General features: G+C 48.6%; 1 protein-coding gene across 8 annotated transcripts in view; it reads left to right on the top strand.

Moving 5' to 3' along the window:
* KDM2B (lysine demethylase 2B) overlaps positions 1-16,801 on the top strand; it is a 48,874-nt gene extending 32,073 nt beyond the window's left edge. For 6 of the 8 annotated variants that reach the window (XM_078381779.1, XM_078381780.1, XM_078381781.1 and 3 more), the window contains 10 exons: positions 6,368-6,592; positions 7,312-7,455; positions 8,262-8,349; positions 9,203-9,474; positions 10,644-10,682; positions 11,415-12,109; positions 13,623-13,786; positions 14,332-14,493; positions 14,626-14,844; positions 15,538-16,801. In XM_078381779.1, the coding sequence (XP_078237905.1) occupies positions 6,368-6,592; positions 7,312-7,455; positions 8,262-8,349; positions 9,203-9,474; positions 10,644-10,682; positions 11,415-12,109; positions 13,623-13,786; positions 14,332-14,493; positions 14,626-14,844; positions 15,538-15,719 (2,190 nt within the window). In that variant the 3' untranslated portion in view covers positions 15,720-16,801. Of the gene's footprint in view, positions 1-2,269; positions 2,425-6,367; positions 6,593-7,311; positions 7,456-8,261; positions 8,350-9,202; positions 9,475-10,643; positions 10,683-11,414; positions 12,110-13,622; positions 13,787-14,331; positions 14,494-14,625; positions 14,845-15,537 lie in introns of those variants that run through there. The other 2 variants (XM_078381785.1, XM_072983461.2) reach the window with 2 other exon arrangements.
* Positions 16,802-18,462: the final 1,661 nt, after the last annotated feature.

The following is an 18,462-nucleotide window of genomic DNA, read 5'->3' as shown; positions in this document are numbered from 1 at the left end:
GAGTTCTCAGAGGGCCGCTTGAAAAACTTTACTTTTACCTCAGCAGCCTAACGTGTCTTTAAAACACATAAATAAAGAAGGAAGTTCAAAAGGGTGGGTGAATCAAAGGCAAGCCATCCCCTAAATCGGGAAGGTATGATCTGTGGTTACGAAAGTTTAAGGCAGTTTGGGTAGAATTTATTTATTTATTTATTTATTTATTTATTTATTTATTTATTTATTTATTTTATTGTATTTATACCCCGCCTATCTAGTCATTTCGACCACTCTAGGCGGCTTACAACAAATGATAACAAGTTCTAAAAAATTTATAACAATTAATTAATTAGATGATTCTATAAGATGGGAAAAATAAAAATTAATCAAATAAAGAGAGAGAAAAAAGGAAAAAGGACAGGAATTAACTGGAAGGGAAGGCCTGCCTAAACATTCATGTTTAAACTGACAAACCTTGCACCTTATGATTTGGCAAGCAAGAGTTAGAAATCATGATAAAGATTCTTCTGGTTATCAGACGTTGGTTTGTGCTCCTTCTTCCTTAGGTCCAACTTGGGGGACACAAATCCTGTGACTTAATCGGGTATTCTCTAATGTGTGAAAGGACATTCACCCAAACTGTATTATAAGAAGGCTGCTCTGGGTTTAAAACAACACACAGTGTAAGGTTAAACTGTCCCATTTGCAGACAATACAGTAAACTTTTGTTCCTAAATATGTTTTTAAAGGTCTTTCCTTCTGCATCACCCACTAATGCTTTTTATATTTACAATCAGACAATCAACAACTCTCCTTACAGCTCTGAACTGGCTCCTCCTTTTTTTTTCTTCCTGCCTGGAAAATAATTTCATTCATGCATTCAATTTCTATTACTGCCCATCTGGCTACAAGGCCACTCTGGGTGGTCCACAACATGATAAAACAAGTAACAGTTTTAAATAAATTGACAACATAATAGCAATAAAAAAATTAAATTAAACATATCAATCAACTTAAACTAAGAAAAAGAGAACATGAAAACAACTAATAAAGAGAGGTGGCAGAACAAATAAAACTCTCAGAGCACCTCCGCATTGTTTTACTGTTTTAAACAAATAATAGCAGAAGGTTTTCCCTGTTTGTGGTGATCTGTATAAAAAGGACCGGTCCTTTCTGGGTCTGTGGTGGTTGGGTGTAATACATGTGTAATCTATTAAGCCTAAGAGGAAACATAAAAAAGAATCACAACTCACAATTGCACATCAAGGGATCAGCCACTGTGGCTTTATGATTGTATAAAAACTGAGTGGTTTAAATGCGTGTGGAGTGATAGAGCAGCCCAGCCTGCCCTCCCTCGGTGGAAGAAAACAGAGACAGAAGTGAAATAAATAAATAAATAAGTAGTAGTAGTAGTAGTTGCAGCTCTCAAACCACACCCTCAGAGCTAGGAAAAACAGCAATATTAGGAACAGCATACATAACGGCACCGGTATTTAACAGATACTTAGGGTTTTGGGGTTAAAACTTGCATCTGTTCTATAATACCAGTCCTTGTCCATTTGATTGACTGTGCTGTGTTCTTATTATTTCATTTCTGTCTCACTTTTCTAATAATAATACTGTAGTAGTAGTATTATTAGAAAAGTAATACTGTAATAAAAGTAATACTGTAATAATAATAATACTGTAGTAGTATTATTATAGCATTATTATTGTTAATTCCATTTCTGCTGCCCCCTTTCCCCCTCAATAATAATAATAATAATAATAATAATAATGATGATGATGATGATGATGATGGTGATGGTGATGGTGCTGCTACTGTATTCCCATTCCTGTCTCCCCAACCCTTAATTCTGTTTTTTTTTCCCCTTATTTATATTTTTATTTTTTTTTAAGAGCAATGGGTGAATAAGGGCCGGCTCCTCAGCCTCCCTTCTCCCTTCTCCCCCCTTACTTCCTTCCCCTTCCCCCCCCTCTTTTTCTCTCGCGCTCTATCCCGGGCAGCCAATGGGGCGCTTCCCTTTGTTCGACCCGGGCCCCCCCCTCCGCCCGGGGCCTTGCCGGCTTCCGATTGGCCAGGCGGGCGGCGGCGGCGGTGGGTGGGAGGAGCCCGCCCCTTCCTGCCAGGGGCTGCCTGCAGATGCGGAGGAGCCCCGCCCTCCGCTCACTCCCTACCCCCGGGCGTGTGCTGCGCGTGCGCGGGTGTAGGCGCGGGGGGAGGGAGAGAGAGTGAGAGGCAGGCGTGGCCCCGCCTCCTCCTCCTCCTCCTCCGGCGTCTCCCTCCCCCCCCTCTCCCCCCCTCCCTCTCTCTCTCTCTCTCCCCGGCAGGGCGGGCGGGGGTGTCAGCGGAGGCTTTGCTCGGGCCGGGCCGCGGGGCCCCCACCATGAGCCATGGCCCTGTCGCTCAGCCCGGACGAGGAGGACTATGAGTCGGAGCAAGAGCAGGTCGGGACCGAGCCCCCCCCGCCCCCGCCCCCGCCCCGGCGCTGGGTTGAGGAGGATAGTGGGGGGATGGGGGGTGCGGGCATGGCTCGGAGGCTGGAAGGGGGAAGGGGTGGGGAAGCCTTTGATTGCAAGGCAAAGTTGGCAAGGCTGTGGGGTTGTGTGGGTGTCCTTGGGTGTGGGTGTGTGTCTGGGGGGGGTCAAGGGTCCCAGGAATGAGAGGAGAGACCCCCCTCCCCGAGGGTGGGGGTGTTTCAAGGACAGAAGGGCGCCCCCTGGGTAACAAGGAGGGGGTTAGGGATGTGTGTGTGTGTGTGTGTGTGTGTGTGTGTGAGAGAGAGAGAGAGAGAGAGAGAGATCCGCAAAGACAAGGAGGAGGAGACAATGTGGGATCACAATGTCAGACACACACACACACACCGCTTCCTGCCCCCCCCCTTTTTACCCTTGTGTCTTGTCAGGAATGAAGGACCCAGAGAGGAAGAGGGGAGGATGAGGAGGGGGGGCCCAGAGGCTTCTCTTGAACCCCACAAGAGCCATTGTCTGAAAGGAAGTTTTTATTTTTTCCCACCCCCTTCCTTTTTTTTAAAAAAAGATGCCCTCCTTTCTTTTCCCCTCTTTTATATGGCTTCCCCCCCCCTTTTTTTCCCCTTTTGCAAATCCGTGTTCTTTTTTTAAACAACGGGAAGGGGGGGGTTGGTCCAAGGGTCTTGCTTGACGGAAAAACATGGAGCTCACGGGTATGTTTTTCTTCCCATTTGGGGACTCCTTCTGTCAATGGAGTCCGTGTAACAATACGTGTGTGTGTGTGTGTGTGTGTGTGTGTGTGTGTGTGTGTGTGTGTGTGTGTATGTATGCATGTGAATATATGTGTATATGTGTGTGTATGTATTTATGTATGTATGTGAATATATGTGTGTATATGTGTATGTATGTGTATGTGTATATATATATATATATATAGATTTTGTGTGTGTGTGTATACACACACACACATACATATAAATATGCATACACAACACCCATAGAAACATGGATGTCTGAGGTCAACCTAGTGTTTTTGTGGGGCATAACTGTGGGGTTAATGCAGCTGTTTTCATCTTCAGGTTGCCATCCTGGGAGGAAGGCTTAATGAATAAAGTAGGGTTTACTTTTGAGTAAGCTTGTAGGGTCAGGGCGATAAAGCTTCAGTATTTCACTTACTTCACTGAGAACAATGTCTTTGACCTACTCTCTGTGTTTGTAATTTCAGCAAGTCTTGCTCCTAGGTAAAGCTTTCAGCCCCTTTACTCGCACATAAATGCGCAGTCCTATGCACACCCTTACCCACGAGGGCAAATCTCGTAGGCTTAGGTTGTGCGTCTAAGCAAACATGCCCTAACATGCACATCACCCAGAAAGCTCAGGGTGCAATGGCCTTCTTGCTCTTTTGTTTCAGGACCTGTCAGTTGTGGGCTGACAGATTTACCGAGTAGGGGCCTTTTTGCCCCTTCCAAATAGCTTTATGCAATTTACACCATTGTATATTCACCAGTGTATTCAGTGTTTGAAACTACCTCCATAAAAACATTTTAAAAAGCTAAGCCGAAAGAACAGAACTGAAACAGCCGTAGCAGTGTTTTTTATATAAATTATTGAAATACTTGTTATAAGTGCCCTAGGTAATCAGCAGGGTTTTTACGTGGCACTTAAATGCTTTTAAGCTAGGCGGGATGAGAGAGTCCCGCAGCTAAGAAGCCGCACCGCGTCGCCGAGAGAGCCGAGTTCCAGTTCTGTAGCGAAGGTGGTGGTGGTCAGTGGGGTTGTATATGGACTGGGTCTAAAAGTGGAAGTTCTTTTTAACAGCAAAAGAAGTTCTAAAACTGTGGCTTTCGTTACTCAGCCTCAGTGGTCAGAAGCCGTGAGATATCAGTGGCACTTAGAGATGTATTTGTTAGGCTTTAAAAGTACCACAATATATCAGTTTTTAAAAAAAATCTTTCAATGGACTAACACAGCTGCCCGTTTCCATATTGTTAGAGTGGAATCCAGAACCTGCTGCTACTTGGTTTTTTCACTCCTCTGTAGCGTGACTTAACGAATTTTTAATTTGTATGTTTTGCCTTCCAGAAGTATTGTTGTGGCCCTGTGTTTTTAACAAAGCGGGTAACCACAGGCTGGGCGCAGTGATCCGTAGGGTCCCTTCCAGCTCTACAGTTTAAAGATGATGATGATCATCTCACCCAGCGTCTCACGCATGAAAGCGGGCACCAGCCTGCTTTAGACAGCGCAAAACCAACATAAATAGCCAAGTCTTAGACAGCTCCCAGCGGGAAAAGAAATGTTCTGCAACGCACGAATAGCATCTTTCCCCAATCCTGCTGCCTTCCAGAGAGATTGGACTACAACTCCCATAATCCCTGGCCAGTTTTGGATAATGGAGGAGGCAACCCGATCTGTCTCATGCTTCCCATGGCAGAACGGTGGCCTTTTAAAACGTTTGTTGCAGATACTGGCTGCCTAGCTGGTCGTAGGATAGAGGTGATGCCATCCGATGAGGCGAAGTATAGACAGCAAGGGGAAGGGATCCGTCCGGCTAGGGCCATCTGCCGCCTTATGGAGCGTGCTCACGCTCGGAGTCCAGCTCAACGGTTGTGGGGTGTGAAAAAAAAAATGCCCATTCTGGGGTCCTGCAGTGAACCAGCATCTTTTAAATTTAAACTTTCTGCTTATTTAATCTCTCCCTGCCATGACTCCTGATCTTTCCCCTGGACTGGCCGGTGTGTGACGGCAGCGACTCGGCTTCTGCGAGAGGGAGGACGAGCGGCTTTGAGAAATTTTGGCTCCTTTGAACGCGGACCATTCTTGTCATTTTTTTTTAAAGGGCCAAAGGAAACTTGTTAGTGGCGTGTACAAATTATTTAGAAGCACACCTTGGAGGCACCGTTCTCTACCTCTTAACTCAGAAGGAAGCCACTCTGAATTTAACGGGGCTTAAATGTGTGTTGGAGTTACCGTTTTGAGTCTTAATTCGGTATCTTTTTTTACCGTGAAGACGGGATTGCTTATGTTTCTGGGCTAAACCACAGAGATCCAGTTTTACACCCTCCTTTGGCTTTAGGACTTAAGGTGGTCTACTTCAGTGAGGCGGCCCGGACTGCCCAAATCCATGCTCAGAGAGAGATGGCAAAAACAACAACATTAGCAGTCACTGGACGTCTGCTTCTGGCTTTGAAAAATAGACATTTTAGTGTGTTAAATGATTGGGCAGGGCTGCAACCTAACCATGTGGAGGCTTCCGAAGGCAGTAATTCATTTTCTTTGCTTGGAAAGAAGATTCAAGGCAGGCTTGGGGACGACAAAGACCATCTTGAGATAAGCCAAGCCAGGACCACACGTTGGCTACTTCTGCTTTACACTGTTTGCTATGGGGTGTTCCCCCCAAGGACCCAGTGACCCACCACTAAACCTTGGAGCAAAAGGCCAAAAACATAGAATGATGGACTTCCTAAACCTAGACATTTAAGTATCACTTTTTATAGCTTTAAACCCAACAGTGATGCTCTTCTCCCGTTGTGATTGGTCTCTCTGGTTTGGTGCAAGTTGCTTATTATGAACATACCACTCTGAACATTCCTGATCTCACCTGAGATCGGAAGCTGAGCAGGGTTGGGCTCGGTTAGGATTTAGAAGGAAGGCTCACCCGAGATGCTGAGGCTGATCCAGGAAGGCTGGGGGATCCCTCGTGGTCTGCCTCTAACCCTGTCCTCAGGAGGTGGATTATCATTTTCCCATTCGGGTCTTTTCAAGAGAGACAGTTAGATGAAAACTCCAGGTTTACCGCTGCTCAGATCAGCCTTCTGCAGCTCACGGGAATGATTTTAGAGTTGATTGGTCTGTTCTTAGTCGTCATTTAGGACCACTTGGGGATTCTAACAGCGCCCTGCCATTGACTCTTCTTTTCCAGAACCGGGCCGTGGGAAGACCCAAAGGGAAATTGGGACCCACGTCCGCGGTGAAACTCGCGGCCAACCGGACGACGGCCGGAGCCCGCCGGCGGAGGACGCGATGCCGCAAGTGCGAGGCCTGCTTGCGCACCGAGTGTGGCGAGTGTCACTTCTGCAAGGACATGAAGAAGTTCGGCGGGCCCGGGAGGATGAAACAGTCCTGCATTATGCGGCAGTGCATTGCGGTGAGCGTCTTCCTGGCCTGGTCGCCTGGGCAGGAGGTGGGGGATCGCCTCCAGGCTACTAGCGGGGGAAGTGGGTGCAGAAGTTGAGGCCCTTGTCCGAGAAGGAGGAGGGGGAAAGAAAAAAGAGAGAGAAAAGCTCCAGAACTGAGTATGGTTCCGATCGTTGCGGAATAGTTTGCGGGAGACTCTGCAGAATTGAGTCAAACTTGTTCTTTTTAGGCCATGTTGTGATCTGCCTGGCAGATAGGGTCATCATCCCTCTCTTCCTCTTTTTAAAACAAGAGTTTCCTGGAGTTGAGGATAGCGCACAGTCAGGTACAGAGCGGTGATTCCTGGCCCTGCACTGTTGCCATTTTTGTAGAGCCACGTGGCTGGTATCCACCCTGGCTGGCATCTTCCCCGGAAGCAGCATCACGTGTGCCTCTCCGTTGAGTAGGCGATTTGGGTGTCTTTTCTCTCCAGAAGCCCCCGTCCCGTGTCAGAGCGGACAGCCATTGTGCCTCCGTCACATGTGGCCCTTTATCACGGACAACTGGGCCAAAATGCGTCAAATAAATGGGTGGTGGGTGTTTGGGTGTGTGCAGAGGGACGTTTCCAGGAGACGGACACCATTCGAGGTGACTGCTGGAGGCAGAAGAGTTGGCAGGCTCTGTGCTGCTGCTGCTTTTCCTCCCTTGCTCCTTCTTTCCTGATCTTTTCTTGGCCTTTTATGTACCTAGCCGGTTCTGCCCCACACTGCCGTATGTCTGGTGTGCGGAGAAGCAGGGAAGGAAGACACCGTGGAAGGGGAGGAAGGCAAGTTTAATCTCATGCTCATGGAGTGTTCCATCTGCAACGAAATCATACACCCTGGATGCCTTAAGGTAAGGGCTGGTGGGAAACGGTGACCCCCTTCCCCCTTTTTTTTTAGGTCGAGATGGGAAATCAAAGTCGGGGGGGTTCAGTTTGAAGTGAGGAGGGGTCTGCACTGCACAGTTATGGCATTTCAATCCCGCTTCAACCTCCAGGCTTCTGTCCTGTGAAATCCGGGACTGGTCCTTTTTTCAGGGACTTTGAATTCATGGGATGGGCCCGAAAGCTCCTGGAGAGAAGAAACTTAAATTCCTCATCCAATACAAATCAAAGGATGCCATAAGGCTGCAACCATCGCTGTTACAGTGGGATCAGGTGGTGCCTTGCAGATATTATGGTTGTGCCATTTTAGATTTCTGGACTCCCAATTAGCACTGGGCCGCTTCCTTTTCAAACAGGAAGTAGCCTGGAGCTAGGCCGTGAAGCCTTTGAACTAGGCCTTTTCTCAAGGTGAGTGAAATTTAGGTCTCCGTAAGTGCAGATCTGCCAAGTGGAACTCCCAGAATGGAATTAAAAATCCAGAAATTCAGAATGGCACATCCCTAGTACAGAATACCCCTCTGCCTTGCGTAGTATTTTATATACATCAGACTCTTTACAAGACGGTTTGGCAAGCCCTTTTGTGTGTTTTGCTCTCCTTTGGTCTGCCCTCCACTTAAGCGGGTGTCTAGACGCTGTTTTCTTTACCTCAAGCAGGTCTGCCTGATCTGCATCGTGGCTAGCAGATTGTGGTTCAGTGGCTGGGGATGGCGGCAGGGCGAGCCCCAGGCGTCTTCGGCGTCTGTAGGTGTGCTCTGCATGTTCTTCTCCCTCTCAGGTGCGGGAATCCGACGGCGTGGTCAACCAGGAGCTGCCAAACTGCTGGGAGTGTCCAAAGTGCAATCATGCTGGCAAGTCAGGGAAAGTGAGTTTTTTACTATCATGAATTGCAGGAAGCTCGAAGGGCGGCCTTTAAAAAAAAAATCGGTGGCAATTTTAAATTTTTTTTCTATTAAAACGCCACCAGCCCCCATCCACACCATCCCGAGGCTCTTAAAGCCTTCTCCAGGGCAAGCAGGGGCTCTGGGAACCTGAACGCAGGGAGTGCCAGAAGTTTTCGTTTGAGCAAATTATTTCCTGCACTAGATCCAGTTTACGCCACTGTAACTTTATGCAATAGGATTCTGTCCGTTATTGGAATCGCCTCTGATCTGTATCGGGGGGAAGGTCTCCGAGGCCCTCTTGCATGGGAAGCAGAGGGGGGAAAACAAACTAACTCTGCCAGCGGGCAGAGCCAAACATCACTGGCTGTTCCACCTTGACGTAGTTCAAGATCTGTCTGCTCTCGGACATGTAGTTGCTGACCAGGGCCCCCAAAGGACCAGGGGAAGGAGCCCTTAGGGGCAGACAGACCTGTGGTCTTCCTCATTTGGGGTGCCCTTGGCAGGGGAATGCCCCTGATCCTGGAGGCACAAACTATGAAGCCATTTCAAGAGGTTGCTTTTTACCTTTGGGTCCAGAGCTTTGGCTTAACTGTCTCATGGAGGTCCGATAATGGTACACAGATTTATACTGTTTTAAAATAGTAACACGCTGCCCTGATGCCTTGGGATAACAGAACAAGGTAGAAATCGTTTAATTAATAAATCTGAACAGATGTGGGTGGTGGTGGTTGGTTTTTTTTTTTTTTTTTAATTTCTGGTGCTGCCAACCCCGAAAAGAAGGCAGGTTGAAAAGACATAAGATATAAAGTTTGTTTTGTGTGCTTTGTCTCTCTGGCGTACAAGCAAAAGCGCGGCCCCGGGTTCAAGTATGCCTCCAACCTCCCCGGCTCTCTGCTCAAAGAACAGAAGATCAACCGAGAGAACAAAGAGGTGGCCCCGGATCCTGCCAAGCGGAAAGTGGAGTGTGAGGAACCCCCTCGGAAGAAAACCGACGAACGGCCCCCCAAACCCCCCATCGATCCCCTTTTGAGGAGGAAGTCAGAGGAGGCGCACCTGCGCCGGAAACGGAAATTCGAAAAGCCCCAGGAACCGGCCCTGCGGAAGCGGGTGAGTCCCGAGAGCCAGCAAAATCTGCTTGTGTGTCTAAGCAAGAATGTCACGTGTTCTCACACTTTGGGGGGGGGGTTCCCCCAGGCTCCCCTCGCCTCTGGCAACTTGAGTTCGGGAGACCTGCTAGAGTGTTTGCTCTCTATAGGGCAGGTGATGCCCAATTAAAGAAATCAATGGGTTGACTTTGTATCAAGCCACTTTCTCATCTCCTGTGGTCTGGAAGGTAAATGTATTTCCTGGCCTCTGCCTCGAGATGGCAGGGATGGGTTTCCTGAAGACCTTCTCCTCCTCCGCCCTTCTTTCCTTCCAGCCCCTTCCTCTTGAAAGGGGCTAAAATACAGTGTTTCCTGGCTAATGGTTTTTTAAGAAGAAAACAATCACAAAGCGTCTTCTGCTCTGGGTCAGCAATTTGGGGGGGGGGAGTGTGTGGCTGTCTGGCTGTTCTCAGACTACAGCTCCCATTTTCCTCCCCTTGGGCTAGGGCGGAGGGCCGCATGCCCTTCTTTGAGCTGCATCAATGCCCAGCGGACAATGGCTATCCTTACCTAGCCTCTGTCTCTCGTTATCATTTCTTACCCACGTCTTTCGAAAATATGTCCCACCTTGTAATACTGCCTTTCGTCAGATTAGATACAATAAAGTTGCAAAAAAAATTGGGAGCCCAGAAGCCCTTCCTGAGGTAGCCTGAAGGAGCGGAGGATGCATCTAAAAAGTAATCAAAACGGCAAGGGGTTACACACCATTTGAAAATAAAAGCCTGTGCCTGGAGGCTTCTCAGCTCTTTATATTCTGTCTGCAGAGGTGTGTGTGCAATAAACACAGACCAACCTTTTCCGTTACTTTATTTTCAGTTCTGTGCATTCTTATGGATTGTCAAATGTTTTTGGTTTAGAAGTTCCTGGAAGCCGTCCCCCGTTTACTCTCTGGGAATAAGCCCTGTGGAACGGAGCAGAGCTTAGTCATTAAAGCGACATTTGCCTTGCAGGGCCCTGTGAATAAATAAATCCCCTCTGGTTTAGCAGGAAGGACCTGAGGGTGTACGAAAAGATGGCGCTGGTCACAAAAAAAGCCCTTCTGAAAGGTTGCTTTTGCGTGCGTGTGTGTTTATGTATGTGTGCACTTATTGGTGCCTCTTTGTTTATCAGTTTAACTTTTTCTTCCCATAGTTAAAACTGGGTAAAGAAGAGAAGATGTTCAAGAAGAAGGTATGTGGCTAATTTGTGTGGTTTTCTCCCCAGCCACCCACCCATTTCCCCCAGTGATGTTCCACACTAATCCTTCTGTTAGTTTGCTTGTTTGTTTGTTTGTTTGTTTGTTTGTTCGTTCATTCGTTCATTCATTCATTCATTCATTCATTCATTCATTCATTCATTCATTCATTCAGTTTGTATCCTGCCCCCATTAGTGCCGAGGCACTATCCTGGGCAGTTACAACACATACCCTAAGACACAAAAATAAAGATCAAGACCTTGAAAGCCACAAAGTGTTCTGTTACAAACCATCTGAGCAAAATGCGCAGCAGGCGTGCCTTCGCACGCTCTTCTAGGTGTCTGGTACGCTCAACTGTGAGAGACAGTGAGCGACGGCTTTTAGTCAGGGTAGCTGACCAGAATTTCTGCGCAAAGAACCGTGCAGGTCTGGATCTCACCCTGCCGAGCACCGGACTCTTGAACTTGAGAGGGCATTTGGAGTGGAGGGTTGTTAAGAGAAAGGTGCCACAATTTTTTCCCGGTTCTTCAGATTCTCAAAGCCTGACGTCTTCTGAATTTGAGTGACTCTGCGGTTCGATCAGAAACATGGTGGGCACCGATGTGCCCTTCCCGTCAATCATGGCAGGGGATTTGTTGTCCAGGGGGAAATGCCCGGCTCCAGCACTATCCCTCCACCCCCTCTGATTATCATCTCCCCTTACTGAGCCCAAATCTCCCTTTTCCAGAGGCGGTCATGGAAGGCGACGGATGACCGAACTGCCCTGGTGAAACCCCTACGGCGTTTCAAGCAGGAACCCGAGGAGGAGGAGCGCCTGGAGGAGCCTCTGAAAAGCAAGGAGAGCGACCAGTCTCGTTCAAGTTCCCCCACCGCCGGGCCGAGTTCGGAAGGGGCCGAGTCCCGAGACAAGAAGAAGTTCAGGATCCGTCGGAAAGCCCGTCTTCCCAACAAGGAGCTGAGCAAGGAACTGAGCAAGGAGCTCAACCAGGAGATCCAGAAGACTGAGAACAGCCTCGCCAATGAGAACCACCAGCCGATCAAGTCGGAGCCGGAGAGTGAGAACGAGGAGCCCAAGCACGCCCTCTGCCCCGAGCGGCCCCATCGCTTCAGCAAGGGCTTGAACGGGACGCCCAGGGAGCTCCGGCACCAGCTGCTGTCCAGCCTGCGCAGCAGCAGCGGCGGTGGCACCAACAGCCCCAGGGTTGTCAGCCGGCCACCTCCTTCCCTCTCGCCGCCCAAGTGCATCCAGATGGAGCGCCACGTCATCCGGCCGCCCCCCATCAGCCCCCCTCCGGACTCCCTCCCGCTGGACGACGGGGCGGCCCACGTGATGCAAAGGGAGGTCTGGATGGCCGTCTTCCGCTACCTCAGCCACAGTGACCTGTGTATCTGCATGAGGGTCTGTAGGACCTGGAACAGATGGTGAGAAGCAGGGGATGGGTGCTCATGGCTTCATGGAGAAAAATCTGGTGGTCCTGGCCTTGACATGATGTATGGGAGGCAGGCGGGAGAGGGATCCAAGCTTCTATAGGAAATGTTTCAGGGGAACTAGCAGAACCATAAAAAGTCTTGGCTTTGTTTTAAAACGAAAGGCTGGTTTTCTAATAACACAAGAAACTGATTTATCCCATATCGGACCACTGGTATTAGCCCAATACAGTGGTGCCTCGCATAGCGACGATAATCCATGCAGCAGAAATCGCTGCAAAGTGATTTTGTCGCTATGCGATATTAAAAAGCCCATAGGAATGCATTGAAACTCCTTCAATGCGTTCCTATGGGCTTCAGACTCACCTTTAAGCGAAAATCCTCCATACGGCAGCCATTTTCGCTGCCCGGTAAGCGAGGAATCCAGCCCAGAAAGCAGCGGGTGGCCATTTTGGAACTGCCAATCAGCTGTTAAAAAATCATTGCTTTGCGATGATCGTTAAGCGAAACAGGGTACCGATCATCGCAAAGCGATTTTTCCCCATTTAAAACATCGCAAAGCGATCGCAAAAGCGATCACAAAAAGTTAATCACTATGCGATTTCATCGTTAAACGGGGTGCCCATTAAGCGAGGCACCACTGTATTTATTATTGTATTAATTGTATCTTTCTCCCAATGAGCTCAAGGCTCTCTTCTTCTCTACTTTATCTTCATCACAGTCCAGTGAGGTAGGTTGGGCTGAGAGTGACTACCTCAAGTGACCCATGGAGTTTCATCAGTGACTGGGCATTTGAACCCGGGTGTCCTGTGTCCTAGTGCAATGGAGTAAGCACTCCGTCCCTCTGGCATGTGAATCCCCTTGCCAGCTCTGACTGGGAGCAGAGCCTCTCTTTGGCAAGATTTCTTTCCTCGCCCTGCTTGGAAAGGAGGCTGGAATTCCCTGGTTGGGTCTCCCACCCTAAGCATTAACCAAGCCCGCCCTCTTTGGCTTTCAGACATCACACAGGAGGAAGGGAGTTGGCCGTGGGGGGTGGAGATGTTGCGACTTCTAAGGTGCAGGTCATGTGCTCACAACTCTTGGCCTCTTCCAGAAATCCAACATCATTCCGTGGCTGGGCTGACACTTGGTGGAAAGGCCACTTGGCTCAGCTGGAAAGGTGGCCCGAGTTTATCTGGAGAAATCACGGAGCGGGCAGGGGCGACGGCAGCCCTTTTAGCTTTGTGTGTGGACTGCCCTTCCCATTCAGCCCTAGAGGGCCGGGAGTCGCAATCTAGCGCCCGCCCTGGGGCATGGAGGTTTGCAAGAAATTGCTGCCCGGTTCCGTCACTCACATCCGCGCAGCTAGAACAGACGGTGCAACCTCTCTCTTGGATATAAAACCTTGCCTCGTGCATCAAACTTGAGGCTTTCTCCTTCCCAGTGGTTCGGAGGTTTCTGAAGTCCTTGGCCGTAGGTCTCTCGGTTCAAGCCTTTCTTACCGAACCCTTCTGCCTGCTCTCCGTAGGTGCTGTGATAAAAGACTGTGGACCAAAATAGACCTAAACCATTGTAAATCCATCACTCCTCTCATGCTCAGCGGTATTATTCGGAGGCAGCCGGTCACGCTCGATCTGAGCTGGACAAACATATCGAAAAAGCAACTGAGCTGGCTCATCAATAGACTGCCAGGTATGTCCGTCAGGGCGGTGGGCCTGGCTCGGTGGACTGGCCAGCCGGGAAAAGAGGTGGAAGGGCATTTGGAGTTGTAGGCCTTTTGAGCCCTTCTCTCAGGAAGCCCCAAACTTGGCTTCCCGGCCACAACCCTGTATTGACCTAAGAGACCCTTGCAGGTCTTGACCCAAAACAAAGCCATGGTTATAAAAACTTGCAGACGTTCCAAGGATTTCTGTGAAAGGAGGTCACAGGATACGAGAGTCAAACTGGCCAACGGTTGGACCCGGGAGCCTCACGGCCCAGCGGGGATCTTAACTGTGGGGTCTCCCCAGTGTCGGTCCGGCACTCCCGGTCGCTGGAGCAGATATTCCAGCTCAGATCCTTACAGGATGCTGAGGCACTGCAGTTTTGCCTAGTCAAGCTCAATGACCTAAAGATACCAGGATCAAATCACGTGTTGCCTTCCGCGGTTATGTAAACAAGAGCCCTTCTGGCTCTCACGATGCTCTGCTCGGTATGCAGTTGTTCAAGTTTGTTTCCGTTTCTTTTCCCCGCGCCAGGCCTCCGAGATCTCCTCTTGGCAGGGTGCTCCTGGATTGCGGTATCGGCTCTCTGCAGCGCCAGTTGCCCGCTCCTCTGGACGCTGGATGCGCAGTGGGTGGAAGGCTTGAAAGATGCGCAGATGAGAGACCTTTTGTCTCCACCGACTGACAACAGACCAGGTACACACGCTCTTGGTGGTCTCCGTGCTGGTAAAAGGTTGATCTCCTCTTCCGTTTTAATCTCTTGGGCTTCTCTAGGACAAGACAGCTTTCCCAGGTTTACTGAACGCTTCCCGTTTGCTCCCCCCCCAGGCCAGATCGACAACCGGAGCAAGCTGCGGAACATCACGGACTTGAGCCTGACCGGCTTGGACATCACCGACGCCTCCCTGCGCCTGATCATCCGGCACATGCCTCTCCTGTCCAGGCTGAACCTCAGCTACTGCAACCACATGACGGATCAGTCCATCAACCTCCTGACCGCTGTGGGCACCGCAACGCGAGACTCCCTCACAGAAGTAGTTTTGCAAGGTGTGGAGCTGGTTTGCGGGCGAGGGCGGGGGTGGGTGGGTAGGTGACCGACAGACCCACCCAAGCCATCCGTGGATCTTCTAAGCGGAAATGTTGAAGGTAGCAAGCATGGGAAAGGTAGGCATGTTCCCTAAATGTCGAAAGCATCCCATTCAGAGCTGGAAGTTTGGCCTTTGAAAGGAGGATGAAGAAATCTAGTGCCCAGTGGTCAAATCCAGCTCTTTGACCCTTTTCTAAATAGCCACATGCTCAGCCCTGTTGGGAGATTTCCTTGTGGTTTTGTATGTGTGTGTGTGACAATCTGCCACATTCTTAAAGGTCTTGATTCTGGACGTTCTGGTCCATTTTTTAAAAAACGTAAAATAAGTTCCTTGGACGACAGCCCCTTGGCTTTTCCCTCCCTCTCCCTCTGGTTTCTGCACCGATCACTGTTCTGGGAGGCTCAGCCCAAAGCAGCGATTTGTTGAGATCTCCTGGCCGTCTTTCCTCAAAGGTGCTTGAAGAGCTCGGCCCCACCCAGCCCACGCCAAGAAAGATAGGGCAGAATGATGCAGAGGCTGAGGGGGCGGGCAGGGTGTCTTGTGTGTCCAGGGACAGCTGTTGGGGATAAGAGCTGTGGGCATTGGGAGATGGCCCCCCTTGAGCCAATGTTCCTCCTCTCTCTCCTCCCCCCCCCCCGGTGTTCCCTGACAGACTGCAACAAAGTGACAGACCAGTGCCTCTCCTACTTCAAGCGCTGTGGGAGCATCTGCCGGATTGACCTGAGGTACTGCAAGCAGGTGACCAAGGAAGGGTGTGAGCAGTTCATAGCCGAGATGTCTGTGAGCGTTCCGTTTGGCCAAGTGGAAGAGAAGCTGCTCCAGAAGCTGAGTTAGTCTTGGCGAGGGCAGGCGCGGAAGGAGCCGCCGGGCGGCGAATCGGAGGACGCCAAGAGTTCGAAGCAGAGACCTGAGACTCTTGTTTCGAGAGGTCAGGTCTCGACGGTTTGGGGTTGCACAAGAAAGGCTGGCGTCTGGACCCTCTGCAGACCACTTCAGCCTGTGCCAGATCACGGTTACCCTGCCTGGGCCTCGTTTTATGGACCTTCTTGTGGTGTGACAGCCAAGGACGGTTGAGCCCCCATGGCAGACTGGAGCACACCTAAGGACCACCCCCGGGGCACGGCCGTTTCAAAGGCACTGACAGGTAGCAAAAGCAATCTCAATTCTGGCGTCAGTGGAGGTGGGCCCTAACCCTGCATTTCTATCTTTTGAACATGTTATTTTTTGTTGTTGTTGTTGTCACATCCATGATGCAGGACTATTTTTGTACAACTTTGTTTTAAAAAGTTATTTATGCAGAGTTCTTGAACGCATTGCAAAAAGTGTTTGTCTTTGGTTTCACATTGCCAAGTTACCTGGAGGTAGCGGGAAACGACAGCCTCTTCCCACTTAAAAGAAACAACCAGATAAGGCCCAGTTGGGATGGGAGAAGGAAAGTAGGTTAATATTTTAAAATGAGAGGGGAAAAAAGCATGTTTTAATGGAAGTTTTATATCCTGCTTTGTATACTCTGGAAACACAGTAAGCATGTTGTGGAAAGGGGGTGTAATATAAGGATTAAGAATGAACAAGTTGCCAAGTTCCCCTTGTATAAAATTCCTTTTTTTCAGTTTTGAAACTTGGAATTACACCTGTACTCAGCAGAAGGGACTGCAACATCTGGGCCCCCCCATACTTGCTGTACAAAATCCATTTCTACTCCGAAGCTGAGCAGCTTCAGTTTTTGGAGCGAGTTCTTGTTTTACGATTTAACTGGGTTAATTTCTGATTGTAAAGAGAAGGGGAAAAAAACACTTCAGTATACATAAGTGCCATTGTTGTAAAGTGGTGTTATTTTCCCCACAGCCCTTTCTTCCTCATACACTTTTACCTCTTGTTGATTTGTACAAATGATTGTAAAAAAAATGGAGAAACTAGCTTTGTGTTCTGTTTGCATTTTTATTAATGGAGGCTACTGCCTATTTTTTATGGGCAAGGAAAAGAAGTTCAACCCATATTCCCCACATAACTGTAGTGGCATGTCCAGTTGCATACCTTTGAGGAATCGCCCAGTGCAGCACTGCTGGCTTTATCCCCCGTGTAAATCAAATCTTTCTGTGAGACAAGATTTGAAAAGGACTGTGCATGTCAACCTAGCTCTAAAATAGGCCCAAGTTGCTTCTTGTGGCCCCTGTACTTCAGCCGTAGCTCTGAATAACAGTATTAGTTAACGGTGGTGATGTTTTTCCATTGTCTGTGTAACTGTTGCACAAAGCAAAACTGTGATAAGCCCATGGAGTCTTTTAGACACACACACAAACAGGGAGAGCAAATGGCGACGGTTGCCCTCAGCCCTTGTAAGCTGCTCCATCACGTGTCTGGGCTGTGAGGAAGAAGATTCAGAATAAATGAAAAGCCAATTAACAAAATGTTTATTAACTCAGCAACCATTGTTCAGAATGGTATGGATATGCTACATTCTCTTTATGCTTGTACCCCCTGAACGTGGACTTGATCAGTTGAGTTCTGCACCTTATCTTTAAAAAAAAGATCTTTCTAAAAATAAAGCCATAATGTCTTGCTCCCTTCTGAAAAATAAGTCAGTCTTAAGGTATGAAAGTCACATCTATTCTTTCAGCCTGAAAAAAGCAGTCCCTGTCCCACCCTCCTCATATATTTAATTACTTAAGCCCAGAAGCGCTAAAATGTACCTTGTGTGCATTGCTCTGCTTTCCAGGTTCAATAAAATAACAAAGACAAAAACGTTCACACTAAAGGGGGGGCAGTCTGTAGAAAGATTCTGGGCCTCAACCACATCATCTCTCGTTAGCGGAAGCCCATCCTTTCTAGTTACACATATTCTAGTTTAAAATGCCTCTTCTGCTTCAAAATTCACATTAAACTTAAAATTGTGAAGTATTCGTATGATGCAGCTCAAATCTTCCTATGTCATTTCTGTACAGCAAGTCTTGCAAAATCAACCATGGCACCACTCAATGGCACGGTACCATCCTGCAACCAGATTCTAGAGCTGCTCTCCATAGACGTTCCCAATCAGTTAAACTTACAATGACTTCTAGGGATTTTTGCTGAGTAAAAACACAAGGCGTTAATTTCTATTGAGTGATTGATTTCAAGAAAAAAATGTACCTAAGCACAGCTAGACTGCAGTTCGGTTCATAATGGCCAAAAGAAAAGCTGTAACTTAAGATCTCAGAAATGAGGAACCAGTCTTAAATGAAACGGGCCTTGGAATGAAGTCCGCTCCCAAATTAGCTTCCCTGCTAAAAACGGATAGCTTTTAATTAATTAAGGCAAGTAAGCTTCATCAGATAGCTGTGGAATGACATTCTGGATAATTGGCACAAGAGCACCCCATCACATTCACTGAAGCATCTGTGGGGATGGGGATAAATCTGAATATTCAAGATGCTGGTTAGTTACACCCCTCTCCCAAGACTGCAACAGACAAGCCTGTGGGATGGGAGGACGAAGTTGGAATCCTCTTGGGGATTGTTTTGCTTTGGCTCCGCTATCTAGAAAGGCAATGCTCTGTTCCTTGACCCTCCAGGGGCAATCCTATTCTTCAGAAGAGAGC

Source organism: Pogona vitticeps, chromosome 14, assembly GCF_051106095.1.
Source record: "Pogona vitticeps strain Pit_001003342236 chromosome 14, PviZW2.1, whole genome shotgun sequence".
Lineage (NCBI taxonomy): Eukaryota > Metazoa > Chordata > Lepidosauria > Squamata > Agamidae > Pogona > Pogona vitticeps.
Note: the sequence above shows the minus strand (reverse complement) of the source record. Positions and strands in the feature narration are given on the sequence as shown.